The sequence below is a fragment of the Oncorhynchus mykiss genome, chromosome 17 (assembly GCF_057628025.1).
Source record: "Oncorhynchus mykiss isolate SJ-2025 chromosome 17, ASM5762802v1, whole genome shotgun sequence".
Lineage (NCBI taxonomy): Eukaryota > Metazoa > Chordata > Actinopteri > Salmoniformes > Salmonidae > Oncorhynchus > Oncorhynchus mykiss.
Window position 1 is genome coordinate 46,047,528 of NC_143038.1, and position 27,317 is coordinate 46,074,844.

Consider the following 27,317-nt stretch of genomic DNA (forward strand, 5'->3'; position numbering starts at 1 on the left):
TTTTTCAGTTCTGCCCATACATTTTCTATAGGATTGAGGTCAGGGCTTTGTGGTGGCCACTCCAATACCTTGACTTGATTGTCCTTAAGCCATTTTCCCACAACTTTGGAAGTATGCTTGGGGTCATTGTCCTTTTGGAAGATCCATTTGCAACCAAACTTTGACTTCCTGACTGATGTCTTGAGATGTTGCTTCAATATATCCACATAATTTTCCATCCATATAAATGTTTCTACCTCATGATGCCATCCATTTTGTGATGTGTACCAGTCCCTCCTGCAGCAAACACCCCCAGAACATGATGCTGCCACCCCCGTGCTTCACGGTTGGGATGGTGTTCTTCGGCTTGCAAGCTTCCCGCTTTTTCCACCAAACATAACGATGGCCATTATGGCCAAACAGTTCTATTTTTGTTTCATCAGACCAGAGGACATTTCTCAAAATAGCACAGTCTTTGTCCCAATGTGCAGTTGCAAACCATAGTTTGGCTTTAATATGCCGGTTTTGGAGTAGTGACTTCATCCTTGTTGAGCGGCCTTTCAGGTTATGTCAATATAGGAATTGTTTTACTGTGGATATAGATACTTTTGTACCTGTTTCCTCCAGCATCGTCACAAGGTCCTTTGCTGTTGTTATGGGATTGATTTGTACTTTTCGCACCAACGTACGTTCATCTCTAGGAGACAGAACATGTCTCCTTCCTGAACGGTATGACGGCTGCGTGCCATGGTGTTTATTCTTGGGTACTATTGTTTGTACAGATGAACGTGGTACCTTCAGGCATTTGGAAATTGCTCCCAATGATGAACCAGACTTGTGGAGGTCGACAATTGAGGTTTTGGCTGATTTATTTTGATTTTCCCATGATGTCAAGCAAAGAGGCACTGAGTTTGAAGGTAGGCCTTGAAATATATCCACAGGTCCACCTCCAATTGACTCAAATGATGTCAATTAGCCTATCAGAAGCTTCTAAAGCTATGACATCTTTTTCTGGAATTTTCCAAGCTGTTTAAAGGCACAGTCAACTTAGTGTATGTAAATTTCTGACCCACTGGAATTGTGATACAGTGAATAATTTTAAGTGAAATAATCTGTCTGTAAACAATTGTTGGAAAAATTACTTGTGTAATGCACAAAGTAGATGTCCTAACCGACTTGCCAAAATTCTAGTTTGTTATTAACAAGAAATTTGTGGAGTGGTGAAAAACAAGTTTTAAGGACTCCACCTAACTGTATGTAAACTTCTGACTTCAACTGTAAGCAGACAACGAAAGCTCTTACAATATTCGATGATGACATTTCTCTAAAACAGGCTATAGGCTACATGTGCACCACCAAGTCAGAACAGGAGGCTAAATTATTAGAGTGAGGCACATGGGCTACTAACAGCTTACTACACAACATACACTTAGTATTACTTTCTTAGCTACAGTATACATATCTCCCTGGCATATTACATAATTTATGCAGCAGCATACAATACATTTGTGGACTCACATTGCTGTGCTGTGCTCACTTGAACAGGAAGTTAGCGCGGCGGTCCTTGGGCAAATTTTGTCATCAAACTTTGTCATCAAAGTCGGGCTTTCTCTGGATTTATGGTGCTTTCAAGACAACTGCGAGCTCTAAGAAAAAACAAGGTCAAATCATGATGATGTCAGTGATCTTCAGGTCGGAGCTCTAGAAAGAGGCCCGAGTTCCCGACTTGCAATTCTGAGATGGATGACCGTTCAAAATGTATTTTCCCAGTCGGAGCTCGTTCCTAACTCACTGAAGTCAGAGATTTCCCAGTTCCGAGTTTCCAGTTGTTTTGAGCGTGGCTGAAGTCATGCTGGATTGACAGCATGGCCAATGTTGAATGTTTATCCTTTTAAGCTTGGAAAAGAGACCCTTAATGCCAGAATTCGACCACACACCCACTACACTGAATAGCAGGCATTGTAATGCTTGCAGTTAGCCACTGATTCCTTCCAAACAACTTATTGTTGAATTTGCAATTTCCAACTTGTTGTGTCCAATGGCCGATGAGCACCGGTACGTTTTATCTATAATTTCTCTTCATCATTTCCCTTCATTTGAAAAGGATTTCCCAGTAGATTGTCAACTTGATTCATGATGATGACTGCTAGCTTGCTAGCTAAGATTTTGAAAGTATGATGTTGACATGATCAGTCCAATCAAAGCTACGGTAGATATAATGTGATTTGACGTCATTTTATCTATGGCCAATGATCTTGAGCCTTCACGGATGGGCACTTCTAATGTAACTATGGCAGCACCCAAGGGGCTTGAATTTTCTAGCTCTACCCGTAGATTTTGCGGTGACGTAGTGTCCCCGTGAGTGACAGAGCACAGAGCAAATCACAACGCAACTAGAGATCATTACCAACCCCTACACGCTGTATTTTCCGTTGGCTGCCCCACCACCACAGAAAGCACTGAGCTAGTCTGAAACACCTGCCTTTTGGAGCTGCCTTACTCAAGAAAGCAAAAATCAGACCATGTTTGTATGCCAAAGCGACTTTGGGTCCTTGAAAAGCTCTATATAAATCTCATGTATTATTATTATTATATGCTGCTGATCAACATGACTTGCTTATATTTTTACAACTCATTTTCATTATATTTATCCCTCCTCTCTTATTAGGAGATGGAGTCCAGACAGACTTTGTGAATGGACATAAGAGAGAATTAGCAAACTCACACACACCCTAAAACAGGAGTGGGCAAACTTTTTGGCTCGAGGGCCACATCGGGATTTTGGAATTCAATCGAGGGCCGCATTTGTTGGGGGACTAATTGTTTGTTAAAATCTATTTGCGGTAGCTTCCTGAGTGGCACAGCGGTCTAAGGCACTGCATCGTAGTGTTTGAGGCGTCACTACAGACCCGGGTTCAGATCCCAGCCTGACTGTGACTGGGAGACACATGAGGCAGCACACAATTGGCCCAGCATTGTCCCGGGTTAGGAGAGGGTTTGGCAGGCTTGTCTCATCGCGCTCTAGTGACTCCTGTGGCGGGCCAGGCGCATGCATGCTGACCTGGTCGCCAGGTGTACACATTGGTGCGGCTGGCTTCTGGATTAAGCATTGCGTTCGTGTTTCGGAGGACGCATAGCTTTTGACCTCTCTCCCGAGTCCGTACAGGAGTTGGCCGAAAAGCACCCATCAATCAAAGCACACCTCAGACACAGCAAATCATATTTCTCCTTTCCTAAAACCATAGGCCTATTAAAAACCTAGGCTCACCTTGGCTGCAGTCTGGGGATTCCCTGCTTTGCGATCTGTTGCCCATTTCAACAGCCAGGGTTTCATTAAAGAGGCTTAGTCAGGATACTTTTTTTTATCGCATATTTAATTATAGTGCATTGCATTGCATAACTTATAGTTACGCACTATAACTATAACAATGAACTTAAATTCATTGTCACAAAACGTGCGTCAGACAAAAAAATATGTATTTTGTTTCTGGCTGGCATATGTGGTGGTCGCCTAAAGTCACTGTATTAGGCAAGGCCTCATATATATAGGATAGCAAACGAATGCTGGAATAATAGCCCAGCCTATGAATTAACCTTGCGCTTGCTTACAGCAAACTGGCGGGGATGTTTGAATGGGTGAGAGCTTTGGCTGGTGGTAAAAATGCAATAAATGTAAATCCTCTGTTCTCCCCACGCCCAATATGTTACAATGAAATGTATTCCATTAGAATGCCCAATGTTAGAATGTTTCAAATCAAATGTATGAATTAATTTAGAACGTTTTCTTATCAGTCTAATTTCCATAAACATTGTGATTGGATGAAAGCAGGGAGGGTTATCGAAACAGGATCAAATCCACTGCTCTCCTCGAGCTCATTAATTATATAATGTTCATATTTGAAGATTGCCAAAAGGCCAGTCTCATTGGCAATGACAAGGAGTGTCAAGGAATGGAATGTTAGCTAAATAGAATGGTACCCAGGCTACCCCTTTTACCCCGTATCACCCTTTCTTCACGGTCATGCGCAATCAGAAGGAAGTACTGTTAGAGGGGGCAATCGCAATCTCTCGCGTTTCCGGGGGAGTTCCAGTCATTCCAAGGCATCTTTCTCCTCGTTCATTTCACGCTATCAGTCCAGCTAAGTTTAATAAACAGATACCTTGGGAAAAAGTCCGGCGTGAGAAGAACATTTGGTTGTTTACTTCGCTACCTTACAGGACCAAGCAAGGACGAGACAGTGAATGGAAAATGGAGTGTGTAAGTAGTTTACACCTCGAGCAACGTTCAAGCGGACACATATTAGTTAGCTACAGCTAGCAAGTTCAACTTCGTTATCTGTGGTAGTGTTTCGTAACTGGTCAGCGTACCAAGCTCATTAGTAGTGGCTAGCTAACGTTAATTTGTTGCATCCTTGTCGTTGTCACATTTCAGTCAGTAACGTTCACTTCTTAGCGCTAACTAGTTTACATCATGGATACTTTTAACATACCAAATTGGTGGCCATCGTTGGCTTTTGACATTGTCAAGCCCTACTAGTTATGTCAGCGTCCAGAACTTTTAATCTTACTCTACTTCGCTAGGTGAACTAACGTTGGGTAGCTATTGTGTTAACTAACGCTACATTGACAGCAGGAACTGAACTGTCTAGTAACGTTATCCTAGCTAGTGTTTATTTTATTTTATTTCACCTTTATTTAACCAGGTAGGCTAGTTGAGAACAAGTTCTCATTTAGTGTGATCCAGCTAAGCCTGTTGTTTGCTAACGCGTTACCTTTCTGTCCAAAGGTTCTTATATCTAAATGAGACAAGGACAGTTAGGCAATGACTCCCACGTGTTTGTTACATATTGGGTTAGGAATAGCAAACCCAACATGATTGAACCACTTTCAGACAGCAGTATGTTCGCTAGTTCATATTCCTGATATAAAGAAGGCGATGATTAGCCACGACTAACACATTGGTGGTAAAATAAAAAGCACTGGGTTCCTGTAGAGGAAACATAAGTGATTTCATTTCCTTGGCATTTCGCAGCAATTACAAGGAACACAAATATAAACGCAACCTGCAACAATTGCAAAGATTTTACGGAGTTATAGTTAAAATAAGGAAATCAGTCAATTGAAGTAAATTCATTAGCCCCTGATCTACGGATTAAACATGACTGTGAATACAGATATGCATCTGTTGTTCAGAGATGCCCACAAAAAGGTAGGGGCCTGGATCAGAAAACAAGTCAGTATCTGGTGTGACCATCATTTGCCTCAGGCTGTTGATTGTAGCTTGTGTAATGTTGTCCCAGTCATCTTCAATGCTGTGCTAAGTTCCTGGATATTGGCGGGAAATGGAACACGCTGTCGTACATGTCAATCCATAGCACCCCAAACATGCTCAATGGGTGACATGTCTGGTAAGTATGCAGACCATGGAAGAACTGGGCCGTTTTCAGCTTCCTGAAATTGTGATGATGGTGGCGGATGAGTGGCACGACAATGGGCCTCAGGATCTCATGACGGTATATCTATGTATTCAAATTGCCATCGATAAAATGCTATTGTATTCATTGTCCATAGCTTATACATGCGCATACCATAACCCCACTGCCACCATGGGGGACCCTGTTCACAACATTGACATCAGCAAACCGCTGTCTGGGTGGCTGGTCTCAGATGGTCCTGCAGGTGAAGAAGCCGAATGTGGAGGTCCTGAGCTGGTGTGGTTAAACATGGTCTACGGTTGTGAGGCTGTTTGGACGTACTGCCAAATTCTCTAAAACAACGTTGGAGGCAGCCAATGGTAGAGAAATTAACATTACATTCTCTGGCATCTGCACTGGTAGACATTCCTGCAGTCAAATGCCAATTGCACACTCCCTCAACATGAGACATCTGTGGCATTGCGTTGTGACAAAACAACATTTTAGAGTGGCCTTTTATTGTCCCCAACACAAGGTACACCTGTGTAATAATGCTGTTTAATCAGCTTCTTGATGGATGGATGGATTATTTCGGCTCACTAACAGTTGTAAATAAATTTGTGCACAAAATGAGAGAAATAAGCTTTTTGTGCATTTTTCTGGGATCTTTTATTTCAGCTTATGAAACATGGGACTGGCACTTTACATCTTGCATTTATAAATGTGTTAAGTGTAGTTAAAATGAATCAATGAACCTTTACTCTGACCCTCTTTCAGATGCCACTTTCTGTTGATGATGTGGATTGTAAAAAGGAGCCACTTCTAGAAGGTAAAGAACATATTTTACTTTTAATGCATAGCCTAGCTATTTATCCTTTCATTGCTGTCTGTAGCTATCATTTAGGATAAATAGCTAGGGTATGGATGCTGGTGCAATCTTAATCCTATGCATGGTGAGAAATTGTTAAATGGATAATCCACCCTAGAAATTAAATGTGACGTGCTATGTCATAAGGTTCCCGTCAATGGAGATTGTTTGTTATCCCCTATCACATTTCATAACGCTTTTAAAACAACTACCTGCACTCCAGATTGCCAAATCGGTTAAAAGATGGTATGGGCATATCTATCCGCCGATCAGCATTACAAAGTATATATTTGCTGACAACTAAACAGTGGAGCAAATTATTCAGCTCATTTATTCCTTCAAGTACCATCGTGCAATGTGTTTTTCCTCCTCCCAGCTCGTCCTCTAGTCTTGAAAACCCAACCCTAGGCAACACAGTGGCTATGGTCTGGTTTCAATGATGGACTCTTTTGGCATAGAGGAACTATGTCTATGGTCATGTTTTCAAGACTACTTGTCCTCTAGCCTGGTTGCCTTTTCTGTTCAGCTATTACATTCCACTCTTGTCATTTGCCAAAGTTAATCTTGATGAGGTCAGAGGATTTGATCCGGATTTCAAAACCCCTCACTGCTATCATTTATCAATGTTTATGCAAATTAGTCTCATAGGAAAACGTTCTAACTTAATACATTTGATTGGAAACATTCTAACTAGTGATGCACCGATATAACATTTTTTGTCAGATACCGATATCCGATATTTTCCTTGCCTAAAAAAACAGTACCGATAACCGATGTAAAAGTTTTGCTGCCTTTTTAAGCATTCTATTACAGTTAAATAGTGGATGCCGCGGTCTAAGGCACTGCATCTCAGTGCTAGAGGCGTCACTGCAGTCCCTGGTTTGATTCCAGGCTGTATCACACCCGGCCGTCATTGGGAGTTCTATGGCCCAGCGTTGTCCGGGGTAGGCCGTCATTGTAAATAAGAATTTGTTCATAACTGATTTGTCTAGTTAAAGGTTACACACACACACACCACACTGACCAAAAAGTTACTTTGTTGGCGTTTACATATGTCCCCATTACCAGTAAAACATAATCAAAACCTATTTATTTAACTTACTTGCTGTGCTGTTTTTTTTCATTTGTTCAGTCGTTTCATTCTCAACCAGGATTTCTATGGAACGCCTTTGCGTTTTTATCTAGTTATTACACATTGATTACACTCACTTGTATTTCATATGTCGCAACGATTCATCGATACGTATGACATGACGCTGGTAAAGTTGTCATTAAAAAAAGAGCTGGCGTGGGCCTCCCGGGTGGCGCAGTGGTTAAGGACGCTGTACTGCAGCGCCAGCTGTGCCATCAGAGTCCTGGGTTCGCGCCCAGGCTCTGTCGTAACCGGCCGCGACCGGGAGGTCCGTGGGGCGACGCACAATTGGCCTAGCGTCGCCCGGGTTAGGGAGGGCTTGGTCGGTAGGGGTGTCCTTGTGACTCCTGTGGCGGGCTGGGCGCAGTGTACGCTAGCCAAGGTGGCCAGGTGCACGGTGTTTCCTCCGGCGCATTGGTGCGGCTGGCTTCCGGGTTGGATGTGCGCTGTGTTAAAGAAGCAGCGGCTTGGTTGGTTGTGTATCGGAGGACGCATGACTTTCAACCTTCGTCTCTCCCGAGCCCGTACGGGAGTTGTAACGATGAGACAAGATATTAGCTACTACAACAATTGGATACTACGAAATTGGGGAGAAAAAGGGGTAAAAATAAAAAAAAAGAGCTGGCTAGATCATGGATGCAGGCAATGTTCTTCCCCAAAAACATAGCAAAACAACAATCTGTTTCAGTAGCTATAGTTAGCTAGCTTACTGTAGCTAGGTCTCATCATCTAAAATAACCCTAATTTATAAGACTGTTCTTATTTCATTAATGGTGGTCGGACCCATCTAGCCACAATAACGATTAGCCACAATAGTGGACTTTGCGGTTAACATTCAAACATTCATTTATTCACTGTCAATGACATGCTTTATTTAAGGCAAACTGCAAATTCCACTGTTGTGCCTAATCCCTATTGTGGCTAGCTTCACAACACATAACCCGGTCTGGTTGAGCCTCACTAGCAAGATGATGCAAGCTAGCTTTGGGCAACAGTGTTAAGTAGCTGGCTGGCTATTTATTTTCATGACATGAAGTTCAATTTCAATAGGTGAACAACACGTGGCAACCTAGCTAGTACTTACTCACAAAGATTCCTAAATCATTGCTAAGAATAATGAAAATGACTGCAGTTTCTACTGGTCATTGTTTTCAGGCTGGTTCAGCTAGGTGCCAAAGCTAGCTACCCCAGAAGTTGCGGTCGAACAAATTATGCTTTATTACCAACGCGGTATTGTAAATACATCGTTCGTGACCAGTGTTTGCTTATTTGCAGACTTTTTTTTGTACAGCTTTGACAGTCCCAAACGGTGTTCCATAGTATGTATGTTGTGAAGCTAATAGTAGTGACGCTATTACTGTGTAACTCCAGTAGGGCAACATCTGAAAAATAGCGCACTTGGTAGTAGAGGTCGACCGACTATGATTTTTCAACACCGATACCGATTATTGGAGACCAAAAAAAGCCGATACCGATTAATCGGCCGATTTTATTTATTTATTTGTAATAATGACAATTACAACAATACTGAATGAACACTTATTTTAACTTCATATAATACATCAATAAAATCAATTTAGCCTTAAATAAATGAAACATGTTCAATTTGGTTTAAATAATGCAAAAACAAAGTGTTGAAGAAAAAAGTAAAAGTGCAATATGTGCCATGTAAGAAAGCTAACGTTTAAGTTCCTTGCTCAGAACATGAGAACATACGAAAGCTGGTGGTTCCTTTTAACACGAGTCTTGAATATTCCCAGGTAAGATGTTTTAGGTTGTAGTTATTATAGGAATTATAGGACTATTTCTCTCCATACCATTTTGTATTTCATTAACCTTTGACTATTGGATGTTCTTATAGGCACTTTAGTATTGCCAGTGTAACAGTATAGCTTCCATCCCTCTCCTCACTCCTACCTGGGCTCGAACCAGGAACACATCGACAACAGCCACCCTCGAAGCAGCGTTACCCATGCAAAGCAAGGGGAACAACCACTCCAAGTCTCAGAGCGAGTGAAGTTTGAAACGCTATTAGCGCGCACCCCGCTATCTAGCTAGCCATTTCACATCGGTTACACCAGCCTAATCTCGGGAGTTGATAGGCTTGAAGTCATAAACAGCGCAAACCTTGAAGCACAGTGACGAGCTGCTGGCAAAATGCCCGAAAGTGCTGTTTGAATGAATGCTTACGAGCCTGCTGGTGCCTACCACCGCTCAGTCAGACTGCTCTATCAAATCATAAACTTAATTATAACATAACACACAGAAATACGAGCCTTCGGGCGTTAATATGGTCGAATCCGGAAACTATCATCTCGAAAACAAGACGTTTATTCTTTGTGAAATACGGAACCGTTCTGTATTTTATCTAACAGGTGGCATCCATAAGTATAAATATTCCTGTTACATTGCACAACCTTCAATGTAATGTCATAATTACTTAAAATTCTGGCAAGTTAGGCAGCCCAAACTGTTGCATATACACTGACTCTGCGTGCAATGAACGCAAGAGAAGTGACGCAATTTCATCTGGTTAATATTGCCTGCTAACCTGGTTTTCTTTTAGCTAAATATGCAGGTTAAAAAAAATATATACTTCTGTGTATTGATTTTAAGAAAGGCATGGATGTTTATGGTTAGGTACACATTGGAGCAACGACAGTCCTTTTTCACGAATACGCACCGCATCGATTATATGCAACGCAGGACACGCTAGATAAACTAGTAATATCATTAACCATGTGTAGTTAACTAGTGATAATGATTGATTGATTGTTTTTATAATATAAGTTTAATGCTAGCTAGCAACTTACCTTGGCTTACAATGTAAAGCAATGTAATCAGGTGGTTAGTGTTGGACTAGTTAACTGTAAGGTTGCAAGATTGAATCCCCGAGCTGACAAGGTAAAAATCTGTCGTTCCCTTTGAACAAGGCAGTTAACCCACCGTTCCTAGGCCGTCATTGAAAATAAGAATGTGTTCTTACCTGACTTGCCTAGTTAAATAAAGATTAAATAAAGGTGTAAAAAAAAAAAAAAAAAAAATCGGCCAAATTGGTGTCCAAAAATACAGATTTCCGATTGTTATGAAAACTTGAAATCGCCCCTAATTAATCGGCAATTCCGATTAATCGGTCGACCTCTACTTGGTAGTGTGTACCAGAGCTCGACCAGTCGGTGAAAGCCAACATCACCCACGACAGAGAACTGTTGATTGTTAAGGACAATGAATTCCATTATTTTGGCATTATTAATGGATTTCGCCTTTTGAGTTGTCTCGCTGAAATGTTCTCACACTTTCAAATGACTGCTCGACTTGTTGACTGCTCGTTCCACACAGCAGACATTGGGCTAGGTTTGGAATGCTGTGTTGCACAACATTTTACATGGCATCATTACGTCATGTACCTACGCTGTGAACTTTCATGTGCCTTAATAACAAACTTAATAAGAAACTTGTATGCCACCTGTAAATACAAATACAATTGTTAAATTACGAGCCTAGAAGTGTGCCATATATCTATCTGCTTCTGTCTATTTGAGCTGGTCAGTATTTGTAGGTAATCCCGTCTAACGCAGCTTTTAAATTTGTTTTATTGTGTAGTAAAGCTGCATAAGTGTTGCTCTCCACTTTCTGGAGGACCCAGTTTTGAAATCAGTGGAATTTGAGTATGATAGCTAAGGGGATGGAGAAAACACCTGTCTCCGGATTACAGCTTCAAACTAAGGGAAACCATGGCATCCGACAGGAGAAGTGTCCATCCGTGAATGATGTATATTGGTAAAATAGTCTAGCTAGCTACATTTTCAGATATTACATAGTTCTAGCTAATGTTACGTTTATGATCTTATTATCCGTATCTCAGACCCGTTTGCTTAGCTAGCTATAGCCTAATGTTAGCTATCTAACATTGAACCTGGTTGTTTAGCTGCCTGCAGGGTAGTAACGTCATGAGTTGGGATTATAGTTCATTGGCATCCGACAGGAGATGAGTCCATCCATGAATGACAGTCTTGCTAGCTACATTTTCAGATATTACATGTTTCTAATTTTGACAAAGCGTAATTACACTGTTGCCAGCAGCAGTTAGTCACCAACACTGGATAACATGAAAACAGACTAAAATTGTCAGTGGGGTGTTCTCTCATTTGTCTGGAAGTAGCTAGGAAACTAGCCAATGTTAGCCAGTTATCTTGGTCGCTTGACTGCCGTTCTGACTGCTCGGATCAACCCTACTCCTCGGCCAGAGCGTCCAGTGTGCGCTCTGAATGCTCCAGAGAGCGAAACGCTCTGAATTTACAAACGGACAATCTGATAGCACAGTTGCAGTCACCAACGTCTGGATAACATAACAGCCTAACCAGCTCGGCTAGGGCGAGTAATGTTCAGTGAGCTGTTCTCTGATTTGTATCTGGAAGTAGCTAGAAAGTTAGCTTGGGTGCTTGACTGCTGCTGTTTAGTACAGAATGCTTGGATCAACCCTTAAAGAGATTCTTCTTCGGTGGGCTTTATCGGCGGTTGGCATCCAACGTTATGGTGCATTACCGCCAGCTGGAGAGACGGGAAGAAATTATATAGACTATATCTAATGATCTTATACTCAATATACTATTTCTAATCTCATTTCCTTTATCCCCTTCTCCCTCATACTATATCTCAGCCTCTCTCTTTCCCTCTGATACTGCCCACACTGTAGCAATTCATGCTCCATGGTCTCTGTTTCCTGGCAATAATCACACTTTCCTGTTGGATGCTTTCCTATCAGATTTAAGGACTTATTCAACTGGCAGTGTCCCACCATTAATCTTGTAAAAATAGCTTCTTCTGTCCCTTCCTGCTGTCCTTTCCTTTGTACTTGAAATAAATGCCTGCCCTTAGTATCTCTATTCCCCCTTAAAGAGATGGGTGGGGCTAAACCTTAAGGGGGTGTGAACGTTGCCGAATGGGTGTAGGACAAAGAACGTCTCTCCAATAGTAGTACCAAAATATTAAAAGGCAATTTTTTCAAAAGTGAGTTTACAAGTTTATCAACTTTAAAATCAGAATTACTTTCCCATTGTTCCTCAACTGTAGTGAATGCTGTACCATTTTGTAGCAGAGTCTCTACTGTTATCCAACGTAAAGAACACAATTTCAAATTTTCCTACATAAGACCGATTTGAGCCAGTCTGTCACATTTTGGCTCCATTCATTGTTCCTTCTATCCTTACCAGTCTCCCAGTCCCTGCCTCTGGAAAGCATCCCCATAGCATTATGCTTCCACCACCATGCTTCACGATAGGGATGGTGTTAGATGGGTGATGAGCTGTGACTGTTTTTTTTCCAGACATAGTGCGTTGCATTCAGACTATACAGTTACATTTGTCATCAGACCACAGAATATTTTGCCTTATGCTCAGTCATCCATGTTCCTTTTTGCATACTCCAGGCGTGCTGTCGTGCCTTTTTTTCAGGAGTGGCTTCTGTCTGGCGACTTTCCCATAAAGCCCAGATTGGTGAAGTGCTGTAGAGACTGTTGAGGGTCTGTAGTGACGCCTCTAGCACTGAGATGCAGTACCTTAGACCGCTGCGCCATTTGGGAGCCCCTGTATATTGACATGCATTGTCAAAAATATACATCAGCTGATATCTCAAAGTGCTGTACAGAAACCCAGCCTAAAACCCCAAACAGCAAGCAATGCAGTGTTGAAGCACGTTGGCTAGGAAAAACTCCCTAGAAAGGCCGAAACCTAGAGAGGAACCAGGCTATGAGGAGTGGCCAGTCCTCTTCTGGCTGCGCCGGGTGGAGATTATAACAGAACATGGCCAAGTGTTCATAAATGACCAGCATGGTCAAATAATAGGTCTGGGACAGGTAGCACGTCCGGTGAACAGGTCAGGATTCCATAGCCGCAGGCAGAACAGTTGAAACTGGAGCAGCAGCACGGCCAGGTGGACGGGGACAGCAAGGAGTCATCATGCCAGGTAGTCCTGAGACATGGTCCTAGGGCTCAGGTCCTCCGAGAGAGAGAAAGAGAGAATTAGAGAGAGCATACTTAAATTCACACAGGACACCGGATAGGACAGGAGAAGTACTCCAGATATAACAAACTGACCCTAGCCCCCCGACACAAACTACTGCAGCATAAATACTGGAGGCTGAGACTGGAGGGGTCAGGAGACACTGTGGCCCCATCCGATGATACCCCCGGACATGGCCAAACAGGAAGGATATAACCCCACCCACTTTTCCAAAGCACAGCCCCCACACCACTAGAGGGATATCTTCAACCACCAACTTACCATCCTGAGACAAGGCCGAGTATAGCCCACAAAGATCTCCGCCACGGCACAACCCACAGGGGGGGCGCCAACCCAGACAGGAAGATCACATCAGTGACTCAACCCACTCAAGTGACGCACCCCTCCTAGGGACGGCATGAAAGAGCACCAGTAAGCCAGTGACTCAGCCCCTGTAATAGGGTTAGAGGCAGAGAATCCCAGTGGAAAGAGGGGAACCGGCCAGGCAGAGACAGCAAGGGCGGTTCGTTGCTCCAGAGCCTTTCCGTTCACCTTCACACTCATGGGCCAGACTACACTCAATCATATGACTCACTGAAGAGATGAGTTTTCAGTAAAGGCTTAAAGGTTGCCTACATGGGTAAGCAGACCGTTCCATAAAAAATTGAGCTCTATAGGAGAAAGCCCTGCCTCCAGCTGTTTGCTTGGAAATTCTAGGGACAATTAGGAGGCCTGCATCTTGTGACCGTAGCGTACGTGTAGGTATGTGGGTATCAACTGTGGGACCTTAAATAGACAGTTTATTTATTTTTTTCTTAATGTAAATGACATATTTCTGTGTTTCATTTTTAATAAAATTTTAAAAATGTCATGTTTTCACTTTGTCATTATGGGGTATTGTGTGTAGATTGGGGTGAGAAGTATTTAGTCAGCATTTTTTTATTTCAGTCTAACACAACAATGTGCATAAGTCAAGGGTTATGAATTCTTGCTGAAGGCACTATACTATATATTAGACCTAGCCTACTCCAGTGCATTTAGGCGACCGCTATAGTCCATGAGCGAGCCCCCCAAATTTGGGCCGTCGGGCTCACTTGGGCCAACGATGTCTGTTGTTTTTCAAGGTCTATGTCCCTAGAGTTGGAAAATGTCAGAGCAGTGCAGCAATGGTAGCTTTCTGTGTTATCACTGTTTTGTTCCTCCCGCCAATGTTTATTTGTAACAATTTTTTATCATAGTGTAAAGTCCCAATGTCAGTATACAACATGTTCTTGCTCACGTATAGTTGCAGCAAAGTAGTCAATGGAATGTTTCATTGATTGGTGCATATTCAAAAAAGTGGATATTCGCAAAGTCCATCATGATTTATGTATTGTAACAGGCTCACAATGTGGTTACTTAAGTCCGATTTGGCTATTTTCACTGCTGAACATGTAGAAGTTGTCCCCTTTCAGGTTTAGAAGTAACTGCTAAATGCTAACTCCCGTTCGTATAAGCTGGTTAGCATAGCTAGCATACAGAAATCGGTGGTGCTAGTCAGTTTTTAAATTTAATGCAGTTGATTGGTAACAATGACATGAACATGTGTTAGGGTTGCAAAGGGTCGTAAACTTTCTGTTAAATTTCTGGAAATTTTCCATGGAAAGCTAAGAACGGGATGTTAACTTCTTGACGCTACCCATCCCTGTCGGGGGATCATTTTCATCAGCAACCGCTGAATAGCATAGCACCACAGTCAAATAATATTACTAAAAAAATATTCATATTCATGAAATCACAAGTGCAATATTGCAAAACACAGTTTAGCCTTTTGTTAATCCACCTGTTGTCTCAGATTTTGAAATTATGCTAAACAGCGAAAGAATGCAAGCCTTTGTGTAAGTTTATCGATAGCCTAGCATAGCATTATGTACACTTAGCATCAGGAAGCTTGGTCACAAATCAGAAAAGCAATCAAATTAACCGTTTACCTTTGATCTTTGGATGTTTTCACTCACGAGACTCCCAGTTACACAACAAATGTTCCTTTTGTTCCATAAAGATTATTTTTTATACCCAAAATACCTCTGTTTGTTTGTCGCGTTATGTTCAGAAATCCACAGGAAAGAGCGGTCACGACAACGCAGACGGAAATTCCAAATAGTCTCCATAATGTCCACAGAAACATGTAAAATGTTTTTTATAATCATTCCTCAAGTTGTTTTTTTAAATATATATTCGATAATATATCAACCGAGTGTGAGGGTTTTCCATAACACCGGGTGGAACAATGGCCGCTGTACTCTGTAGGGCAAAACTCATTCTGAGAGCCCCCACTGATCCACTTACGCAATGTGATCTTTCACGCTAATTTTTCAAAATAAAAGCCTGAAACTATGTCTAATGACTGTTGACACCTTAGGGAAGCCATAGAAAAAGGAATCTGGTTGATATCCCTTTAAATGGAGGATAGGCATGCATAGGAACAGAAGGGTTTCAAAATAAGAGGCACTTCCTGATTGGATTTTCCTCAGGTTTTCACCTGCAATATCAGTTCTGTTATACTCACAGACAATATTTTTACAGTTTTGGAAACTTTAGAGTGTTTTCTATCATAATCTGACAATTATATGCATATTCTAGTTTCTGGGGCTGAGAATTTTTTTTTTTTGCCAAAAACGAAAATATTGCCCCCTACACGCAAAAGGTTAAGCACGGGAATTTTGCTTAAATTCATCAAAAAAGTTAGCATAACAGCGAACCTTTTTTTGTGGGATACACAAGGCAATTCTAGGTCTTGTGGCATATTTTAGTTTAGTTCAATAGAATCAACCCTCTGCATGCACTTCCATCACGTACAGCTGATTCTCAAGATCTTGCACACTAATGAGATGCTATTGAGCCCACACTACTACACTGTCTGAGCCTAGGACTACATGCTTTCAGGTACATTTTGATTACAATACTGGATGGGGTGAATATATTTAATGACATAAATTATTATTTTGTTAACTTGTAAATAGCCTACAGCAAAGTGTGTTTAAATAATTTCTAACTTGTTAACAATTTCTGCTAGTTAGTTTTTGCTACCATTTGGGTTTTTAGCTTGCTTGAGCCTGCTGAGTGTTAATTCACGTTTCTGTACATTTCATTTTAAAACATGTATCTTACAAATGAGTTGTTTAATCTAACTGCTTAACTATTTATCTGTACATGGAATTTTATTTCTTTTTTTAACTAATTTAAAAAAAATCTTTACAAGAAGATGTCACAGGCACTATTTGATGTGTGAAGACATTTCACTGCAGTTAATGTAGAAGGAAAAGCTGTGTACATTTGCAAATACAGTGCCAAATCGTATGTCAAAAAATCAACAAAGATGCAGAATCATCTGGCCAAGTGCATAAAGTTCCCTCACCGCTCACAACATGCAACCTCTGACAAAAGTCCCTTTACGTCTATTTGAGGTGGAAATGATGAATCAGACACCTTATCGATAGCAACAGCACATGGTCCTCCTGGAATCAGACATAGTCAGAGAAATGCTGATGAACGACTTGCTCGAGCTGTGTATGCAACTGGTTCACCTCTGATGCTCACAGGCAATGTATATTGGAAGAGATTTCTGAATGTTCTCCGCCCAGCATACACCCCTCCAATCACACATGCTTTATCTACTCATTTGCTGGATGCAGAGTTCAAGTGAAGGTCAAGCAAGACTGTATTGCAATCATCACTGATGGGTGGTCGAATGTTCGTGGCCAAGGAATAGTTAACTACATCTCCACCCCTCAACCAGTATTCTACAAGCGCACAGACACAAGGGACAACAGACACACCTGTCTCTACATTGCAGATGAGCTGAAGGCGGTCATCAATAACCTTGGACCACAGAAGGCCTATGGTGTCGTCACTACCGTGTCTGGCCAAGTACACTTACTGGTAGTCTGGCCAAGTACACTTCCAAGCAAGGGCTTTGGGATGGAGATGCAATATGGCAGTCGTGCCAACATATCTCATCAGCCACCTGGTGGAAGGGACTTTGTGGATCTGAGGCTCTTTCCCTTGTTGCCTCATCATCCTCCAAATTCCACCAACATGATCCACCTAAGAGCGCAACTGGTCCTTATTTGGGAACACACACACACACCAAAGCACGCAACAGGCTGACCAATACAAGGATTGAAAAATTGGTGACCATCCGGGCAAATATGAGGCTTTTTGAGCCTGACAACAAGCCATCCTTAACTAGATTAGAAAGTGACCGTGAAGATGAAGCCTCAGTCTGATGTTCAAGAGGTGGATATTGAGGAGGTCCAGGGAGAAGACATGGAAGACAACCAAAACTTTAGTTTCTAGACTATCATTTTACAGCTGTAAACTGAGCAAAAACACTGACATTCCTGTATTGCAGGAAATCACGCACAGAACGAGCAGTATGGCTGGTGGCATTATCATGCTGGAGGGTCATGTCAGGATGAGCCTGCAGGAAGGTTACCACATGAGGGAGGAGGATGTCTTCCCTGAAGCGCACAGCGTTGAGATTGCCTGCAATGACAACAAGCTGAGTCCGATGATGCTGTGACACACCGCCCCAGACCATGATGGGCCCTCCACCTCCAAATCGATCCCGCTCCAGAGTACAGGCCTGTAATTACTTCAACGATAAACTCGAATCCGACCGCCACCCCTGGTGAGACAACCGTGACTCGTCAGTGAAGATCACTTTTTGCCAGTCCTGTTTGGTCCAGCGACGGTGGGTTTGTGCCCATAGGCGACTTTGTTGCCAGTGATGTCTTGGGAGAACGTGCCTTACAACAGTCCGACAAGCTCTGTCCAGCCTCTCTCAGCCTTTTGCGGACAGTCTGAACACTGATGGAGGGATTGTGTGTTCCTGGTGTAACTCGGGCAGTTGTTGTTGCCGTCTTGTACCTGTCCCGCAGGTGTTGTTACATGTGGTCTGCCACTGCGAGGACAATCAGCTGTACGTCCTGTCTCCCTGTAGCGCTGTCTTAAGCGTCTCACAGTACAGACATTGCAATTTATTGCCCTGGCTACATCTGCAGTCCTCATGCCTCCTTGTGGCATGCCTAAGGCATGTTCACGCAGATGAGCAGGGACGCTGGGCGTCTTTCTTTTGATGTTTTTCAGAGTCTGTAGAAAGCCCTCTTTAGTGTCCTAAGCTTCCATAACTGTGACCTTAATTGCCTTCCGTCTGTAAGCTGTTAGTGTCTTAATGACTGTTCCACAGGTGCATGTTCATTAATTGTTTATGGTTCATTGAACAAGCATGGGAAACAGGGTTTAAACCCTTTACAATAAAGATCTGTGAAGTTATTTGGATTTTTACGAATTATATTTAACCTTTCTGATCTCCCCATCCCGGATCCGGGTTCGTGAATACAGACTCAAGCTCATTACCATAACGCAACGTTAACTATTCATGAAAATCGCAAATGAAATGAAATAAATATGCTAGCTCTCAAGCTTAGCCTTTTGTTAACAACACTGTCATCTCAGATTTTCAAAATATGCTTCTCAACCATTGCAAAACAAGCATTTGGTAACAGTATTGATGGCTAACGTAGCATTTAGCATTAGCATTCAGCTGGCAACATTTACACAAAAAAACAGAAAAGCATTCAAAAAAATCATTTACCTTTGAAGAACTTCAGATGTTTTCAATGAGGAGACTCTCAGATAGCAAATGTTCAGTTTTTCCTGAAAGATTATTTGTTTAGGACAAATCGCTCCGTTTTCTGCGTCACGTTTAGCTATGAAAAAACCCCTGTATCCAGGATTGTGTAAATCTATCAGCAAGCTCATTAGCATAACACAACGTTAACTATTTATGAAAATCGCAAATGAAATGAAATAAATATGCCATCTCTCAAGCTTAGCCTTTTGTAAACAACACTGTCATCTCAGATTTTCAAAATATGCTTCTCAACCATAGGAAAACAATAATTTGTGTAAAAGTAGCTAGCTAGAGTTAGCATTTCGCGTTAGCATTTAGCGTTAGCATTAGCGTTAGCATCCAGCACGCAACATTAACAAAAACATAAAAGCCTTCAAATAAAAATCATTTACCTTTGAAGAACTTCTGATGTTTTCAATGAGGATACTCTCAGTTAGATAGCAGATGCTCAGTTTTTCCAAAAAGATTCCTTGTGTATTAGAAATAGCTCCGTTTTATACATCACATTTGGCTACCAAAAAAAATCCATAAATTCAGTCCTCAAAACGCAAACTTTTTTCCAAATTAACTCCATAATATCGATTGAAAACATGGCAAACGTTGTTTAGAATCAATCATCAAGGTGTTTTTCACATATCTCTTCATTGATACATCGTTCTTGGACACATGCTTTCTCCCCTGAATCAAATGGTAAAGTGGAAGCAGCTGGCAATTGCGCACCGAATTCGACGCAGGACACCAGGCGGACACTTGGAAAATGTAGTCTCTTATGGTCAATCTTCCAATGATATGCCTACAAATACGTCACAATGCTGCTAAGACCTTGGGCTAACGACAGAAAGTGTAGGCTCATTCGTTGCGCAATCACAGCCATATAAGGAGAGAATGGAAAACAGAGCTTCAGAAATTCTGCTAATTCCTGGGTGATGCATCATCTTGGTTTTGCCTGTAGAATGAGTTCTGGGGCACTTACAGACAAAATCTTTGCAGATTCTGAAACTTCAGAGTGTTTTCTTTCCAAAACTGTCAAGAATATGCATAGTCGAGCATCTTTTCGTGACAAAATATCGCGCTTAAAACGGGAACGTTTTTTATCCAAAAATGAAATAGCGCCCCTAGAGCTCTAACTGGTTAAGACAGGGTCCTGAAAAAGGGACTTCTTTTTTTGTTGAGTTTATGTTGAAAATGCGATGGATCGTTGGGATCATTCCATATTCCCTTTTGTTGTTCCATGCAATCATCACATGTGAATAGTCAACTCATTTCATTAAAGTTCAATTCGTAACTAAATTGTTTTATTTCTATTGGAAGGATTTAATTATTTGCAATTGTCTATTCATCATAAGGTTAAAGGTTTGTTTCTGTCTCCATATGATATGGTAAATATATCCAATGCAAAAAAACATCTACATTTTAAATGGTATTAATTTGCATATTTCCGTTAATTCCCTTATATTCCCACGCAAAGTTTCCACCTCTGAATAATCCCCAAAATGTGCAACCCTATTTGTGCTTGACATCCATACAAGTATTTTACTCCGATTTCTAGCCTTAAGGTAGGCACATTTTTCTTTGAGGCAATGAAGAGACTCGGGGTCATTCCCCCACGTGCTGACTTCTTTACCGCATCTATACTCTTTTAATAATATATCAATGGAAAACTTAGATTCACATCTGTCCATCAGACACATTTTTGGAATGTTCAGGTCAACATAACCTTGATATTTGATCTCTAGGGTACAAATCAAAATTACTGTGTAAATCACTTTAAAATGTATCTGGGTTTCCATTTTTATCTTTTTGACAAGTGGTTCTGAAAGGTCATGAAATTACTTTAAAAAAAAGTATAATTTAACTAACTTTTTGAAAGCACCTGCTACAACTATTGTTTAAACACAGCCCATATTGTGCCATTGACATTAGAATGTGGAAGCTTAGCTTACACCTCAATCACACCTACAGCGCCATTGCTCAAAATGGTACACAGCATCATCTGGATGTGTTACAAAAGTTCATCATTCACCATATGCCACCATTTCTGTCAAGCCGTGTACACATACCATTTGAATACGTTCGATAAATCCAGCGTATGCGCCACACAGAACACTGCAACTGCCTCTGCAATGCAATGCTGCAAGGCAAACGCATGGTTCCATTGGAAATTAATGTATTTCTGGTGTACCAAAACGCAATGACCCTGTAGGTGTTAGTGAGGCTATAGAATTCTATTTAGTGGTTCAGCTATGTTTTTGGATTGTGACTTTGTTGATAGAGGCACCACATTGCACACACAGCTAGAACAGGGTTTTAAAATGGTTTGTAGATAAAGGGCCATCACAGGATTCACAAATTAACCCCACAGAATACTTTTTCCAATATGGCCTTCAAACAACTCAATGGGGAATTGAAAATTAGATCAATTTTGGCATAACCATAGCTGAATGAAATACAATTGTAGTTTGCCCAATAATATCTTAAAATGTTCATAGTGATGTTGAATATTCAACTAAATGTGCCAGATATAAAGATGTTACATTATCCACAAAATTGTGGTAAGAATATGCCCAAGAGGTTGTCTGAATCGCTGATTTTCTAAAGATGTCCTGATCAATAGGTGCAATATTTCAACTTCAAACATGTAGAATGGATATGGTCATGGGATGTCAGCTGGAAGGAACAGCGTCCATTTTACGGGCTCCTGACCAATTGTGCTGTTTTTGTGTATTTTTAGCGATGATCTTAGTTTTTTTGTACCTAATGTTTCCGCCACCGAAAAGAGCTTCTTAACATCAGAACAGCCATCATTACTTCAATTTCTAATTCACTGAGTCGGGAGGCAAAAGGCATTCAGGCCCAAACAGTACAGATGAACCAACAGGACCCTGAACAGCCCCCCCCCCCCCAGCCTTAAACTGCTAAATAGTTAGTACTGTAATCACAGCCAAAGGTGCTTCAACAAAGTACTGAGTAAAGGGTCTGATTACTTATGTAAAGTTTTTTTTTTTTTTTTAAATAACCAAAATATCATCTAAAATTTCTAAACCTGTTTTCGCTTCGTCATTATGGGGTATTGTGTGTATTGATGGGGGTGGGGGGGAAACGTTATCAAATTTAGAATAAGGCTATAACGTAACAGTGTGGAAAAAGTCGAGGGGGAGGGTTCTTAAATACTTTATGAAGGCACTGTATGTAGGCAATTTTGTGACCTTTCAGAAGAACCACGTGTCAAACAAAGATTAAAATGTATCAGGGTTTTCTTTTTAAAATAATCTATACAGGCAATTCTGATATGTACCCTAGAGGTCAAAGGTCAGGGTTCTGTTGACCTGAATATCCTAAAAAGGTGACTGACCTCTGTCCAAAGATATATGATTTAAAGGATTTAATTCTACCCTATGACATTATTTGTCATAGGGTAGAATCTCATATGGGGAAATAATTTCTGGGATGGAGGGATGAGAGTAATACACACAGTTACCATTGCTGCACTGCATTTTCCAACTCTCCAACTACCAATCAGCAACTGCGCCGGACATCCGGCTGCATATTGAACGTTGAAATTGCTTAAAGGCTAAAAAAGACTGGTACCCAGACTAGTCCTCCTTGTACTATGTGTTTGTGAGTGTCGTTGCCAAGGCAACACCCACTCACGAGGGAAACGTGGTCTAAACCAGGGGCTCCAAAAACATTTTCATGTGTGTAGCTGTTAGCTTTCCAGCTTGACCAGAGAGAGAGCACTGCATTGTGTGTTTAGTAGTAGATTTAGCTGCAATAGATATCCACAACGATTCTCAAGTTGCCCTCAATTGTATTATAACGACAAAATAAAACCTATGTTCACCAAAAATGTTGTTCTCATATATTAGTTATTCAGGAATGTAAATGATAGCAATTATTGGTTTTGAGTGGATTGCTCTTTTTTTATGATTTAAAAAAAAAATATATTTACTTGAGTTTGTAAAAAGTATTATGTTGCCTGTGTAGGAAGGAAGCCTCAAAGTGTAATGTGACAAATGTTGGAATCTATTGAGGCAGCTCTAAAAAAAAAATATGACAATTGAAATGTATATAATGAATGCACAGTAAATTGAACCCGTTTCCCTCTTGTCCTCATTCTCCTCAGACTCGGATTATAATGTCTACACCCGGTTTATGAAGTCTCATCGGTGCTATGACTTGGTCCCTACCAGCTCCAAGTTGGTGGTGTTCGATACTTCACTGCAGGCAAGACCACATCCTGATTTGAACTCTTTCCTGTCAAATTAATCTAGACCCAAGACGCTGCTTTGTGTTTGTGTATAACTTGGTTCATCTCTCCGTAGGTAAAGAAGGCATTTTTCGCTCTGGTGTCCAATGGGGTGAGAGCAGCACCACTCTGGGACTGTAAGAAGCAGTGTTTTGTAGGTGAGAAAGACAGTCCATTGTTGCCTGGGTGTTTTTTATTTTTTGTATTTTATTTTTAATAATGCACAACGAGTGGAGTTGACTCTGTTCTCCTGCTGATCTCTCACTGCAGGCATGCTGACCATCACAGACTTCATCAACATCCTCCATCGCTACTACAAGTCTCCTTTGGTAAGGCCTAGCTTTCAGGCTGCCCTCGTCTTCCACTGTTTCTATGTTTTAATGTTTATAGCGTTCCCTATCTCAATTTCACATTTGAATCATATCAGTGGTGGTGGAGGTTGGAAAGGTGCGACAAGTGATTTGCAGCACTTACATCATATCTAATGAACAGTTGACCTTCATGCCTCTCACTACCCTTGCTCTGTTAGTCAGCATTTTCACCTGTTTTAATGTTTCAGGTACAGATATATGAGCTGGAGGAGCACAAGATAGAGACGTGGAGAGGTAAGGGCATTTAGTAACTGTAATAATTAATGACAGATCATCTACTGGCATAAGGCTAACTAGTGCCTATTCTGTTCTCCTTCATCATAGAAGTCTACCTTCAAGACTCCTTCAAGCCCCTAGTCAGCATATCCCCCAATGAAAGGTAGGTCTACTGCCATGGTGAGGGTTGTCACTGGACAGTTGGTCCAAGTAGCCAGAGCTCAATTCAGTTACTGACTGGCACTGTTTGTCTGAAAGGGCCCTGATATGGTCACAAAGGTATTTTAATTTCCCCTTTCTCCTTCCCTGTTTCAGTCTGTATGACGCCGTGTCGTCTCTGCTGAAGAATAAGATCCACAGACTGCCTGTGATCGACCCTCTGACAGGGAACACCCTCTACATCCTCACTCACAAGAGGATCCTCAAGTTCCTCAAGCTCTTTGTGAGTCTCTTTTGTGATCCTCTTTCTCACGCTCTCCCCGTTCATCTCTCTCACCACGTTTTATCACCCGCTGTTCTTTGACATCTCAAGGTTGCTTTCTCGGCAGGAGAGAAGTTAAGACGAGCAGTTCTAGGTCTGTAGGCCTTGTTAATGAAATCCACACCCCAATGTTTATTGATTGTGGTGAGGTAATATACTGTGTTTAATTTGTGTGATTTTTTTTCAAGCCACTTACATTAGTGTAACCTTGTGTTATTCCCAGATATCGGAGATGCCGAAACCTGCTTTCTTAGGCCAGACTCTAGAGGAACTGGGCATCGGAACATTCCATAAGATTGCAGTGGTGCGTTCTGACACACCTCTTTACACAGCACTGGGCATCTTCGTGGAGCAGAGAGTGTCTGCCCTGCCTGTCGTCGATGACAATGGTAAGTAAGGGGGGGACAGTTTGTTGAATGAAGGGTTAAATATGACTTCTGACCCTGATATGGTATGTAGTACTCATGTGCTCATGTCTTTCTCTCTCAACACACAGGACGAGTGGTGGACATTTACTCCAAATTTGATGTCATTGTAAGTACTGGACAGCTGTATTTAAACAGTATAGTCACTGATCAGCAGAAAATATCGTTTTAGCTCATTGTGGGTGTTTGAGAGACAGGCAAAGAGTACTGAAAACAAGCAGCATATAGAAGTAATAATGTCCCCCACACAGAACCTAGCTGCAGAGAAGACGTACAACAACCTGGATGTGACTGTGACCAAAGCCCTGCAGCACCGCTCTCAGTATTTTGAGGGAGTGCTCACCTGCAACACACACGACACACTGGAGTCCATCATAAACAGACTGGTAGAGGCAGAGGTGAGAGAGACAGAGACGCCTGTGTATACACATTCTATTACTGTTTGGGTCCACAATTTAAACAGTTTCTTGGGAGTTTGTCAAGGTCAATACAAGTAGTACACACAATCATAATGTAATATATACACCGGTGCCGAGATCTAACCTTGCCATTGCTAAGTCAACATCACCTTACTTGAAGGTGGAACAACTGCTAAAGCCTTTAGTTTGTGTAACCTATGATTTGTCTCCGCTCTCTCAGGTGCACAGGCTGGTGGTGGTTGATGAGCAGGAGGTGGTGAAGGGTATTGTCTCTCTCTCAGACATCCTCCAGGCACTGGTGCTCACTAATGGAGACGGAGACAAGGGTAAACACAAACCTGCGCTATGCACTGACCTTGATTAATCAAATGAAAACGATGTGAATGTCATTAAGTTTCAACTCAGTCCCTGGGAAGCAATGTTTTAAAATTGTTTTGTGGTTTTAAAGGAATGAAATAGTTTAAGGTGAAATAAAGTGATTTATCTGGTGTTTGTATTTCAGGAACTGCTTGAAGGAGTGATTAAGGGAAGCCTCCTCCAAAAAGATGAGGATAAATAGAGAGGAGGATGATCCTGAAGGAGAGGAAGAAATAGGAGTGCCGTGGGAGAGGGAAAGATAGGAATCTGTCAACAACCCCTCCTGTACAAATGTACGTCTTGAACATGAGGATCTCTCTGCACAAAAATGTGAATCCCATTGACTTTCTCAATTCAGCAATATAGACACATAGGGACACTTTAAACCAAGCCAAAAACAAACAAGAAGCGGCCAATGGAGTGGAGCTGTATGTCCATTGTCCACTCTGAGCGGCCCAACACAACCTAGTGTCCCTCTATTGGCGCAGGTGATGGACCGATACAGTGAAGGAATGATGTCTAGTTATGTGAAGGGGATCAATTATCCATTTCTCAGACAGATCCATTCCCTACCCGTTCTCTCCCATTTGGTCTGTAGACACTGGAGAGAGGAGTCAGAAACTTTCCACCCTGTCCCTTAACTGAGCAGCATTCCTTTTCCCCCATCATCCTTATAGGGTTGGAGTCTATAAAGCACAACAAGCCAATCATGGATCAAAAAGATCATGTATGTCACAGTGGAACAATATATATTAGTACTGGAAGCTACCACAGCAACTCGGCTGTTTTGGTTACAGTAGGTGAAGTCTGGAATGTCCGAGTTGGCACTGCTGTAGCTGTAATTAATTTTATTTCTAATATCGATGCACAACCACTGACTTATGTAGTAAACGAGTTGTTTCTGATTTGCTATTTGGCATAGCGTACATTTCACAATTTTTTTCTTATTCTCTCTTCAGTTTGTAAAGTGTCATGTGAATTGGAGTGTTATGATTTTGCTCAGTGTGTCCTTGTTTGATTTGACACACACATTGTCAAACCCAGAAGACTGGAGACATTTTTATGGCAGTAACACGAGTCTGTTTTTAGGGTTTGTTTAGCGGTGATCCTCAATCCTTCTAGCGCTAGATGAAATTATTTTTTGAAAGTTTTCAACAACATGCAGTGAGTGTGTGGATTGATCATGGACTCAGTCACTTGTGAACAATTGCCTGTCTTCTGATTGGATGTATCCGAGTGCTCCTGAGATATTCATCCTGATTGTGTTAGGGGTAATTCGGTGAAGCAGTTGACATTTTGGACAGTCCCTTTTTTGCCGTGACTTTATTCCATTACCTTATAGGATTCCATTTTAGCCTTTCATTACTACCTGTACTTTCCTTTTCACGTTCCCAGAGGGCAAACCATGTATGAAAGGGACTTTCTTGGGCCATTGAATCAGTACATTTCCAACTTTTCAAAATTGACTTTTGCTCACAGGTTTTAAGGTATGAATAAGATGTGTACATGTATGTAAATGATTTTTTTCTTCCTAATGTGAATTGTAATTTAATGCATGAGCAATAAATATTGTTTTTCTGCAGTTTCCTGTAATTAGTTTTATATATGTACTTTTTAATGTGATTTGGTGGAGCAGTAGGGTTGTAGGTCAGCTGGAGGTTGTGGGAAGAGCAGGATGTGATAACACTAACTTAGGGCAATGGGATGACCATGGATCAGGGGATAGACCTTT

General features: G+C 41.5%; 1 protein-coding gene and 1 long non-coding RNA gene across 3 annotated transcripts; one reads left to right on the plus strand and one right to left on the minus strand.

Annotated features, from left to right (window-relative positions):
- The first annotated feature begins 3,881 nt into the window (after positions 1-3,881).
- On the plus strand, positions 3,882-27,167 carry LOC100136666 (5'-AMP-activated protein kinase gamma-1 subunit). Of its 2 annotated transcripts, NM_001124637.1 has the most exon segments (14): positions 4,086-4,237; positions 5,647-5,773; positions 6,171-6,222; positions 23,194-23,294; positions 23,393-23,474; positions 23,587-23,645; positions 23,876-23,921; positions 24,012-24,066; positions 24,219-24,345; positions 24,608-24,773; positions 24,881-24,918; positions 25,061-25,207; positions 25,449-25,554; positions 25,731-26,572. In NM_001124637.1, coding segments are annotated over 13 exon segments (993 nt in total). In that variant the 5' UTR covers positions 4,086-4,237; positions 5,647-5,770; the 3' UTR covers positions 25,742-26,572.
- Positions 13,255-19,591, minus strand: LOC149976053 (uncharacterized). The gene is made up of 3 exons (XR_016487980.1): positions 19,463-19,591; positions 19,032-19,093; positions 13,255-13,390 (listed from the first exon to the last, which is right to left on the minus strand). It is a non-coding gene; the product is annotated as an uncharacterized LOC149976053 (long non-coding RNA).
- Positions 27,168-27,317: the final 150 nt, after the last annotated feature.

Excerpts from the sequence above, each read along its gene's own strand:
- LOC100136666 (XM_021567414.3), top strand. The coding sequence starts at position 4,001 with ATGCGCAATCAGAAGGAAGTACTGTTAGAGGGGGCAATCGCAATCTCT. Across the intron at positions 24,067-24,218 it reads AGCATATCCCCCAATGAAAG|TCTGTATGACGCCGTGTCGT; the intron begins GTAGGTCTACTG and ends TCCCTGTTTCAG. Across the intron at positions 25,208-25,448 it reads ACAGACTGGTAGAGGCAGAG|GTGCACAGGCTGGTGGTGGT; the intron begins GTGAGAGAGACA and ends CCGCTCTCTCAG.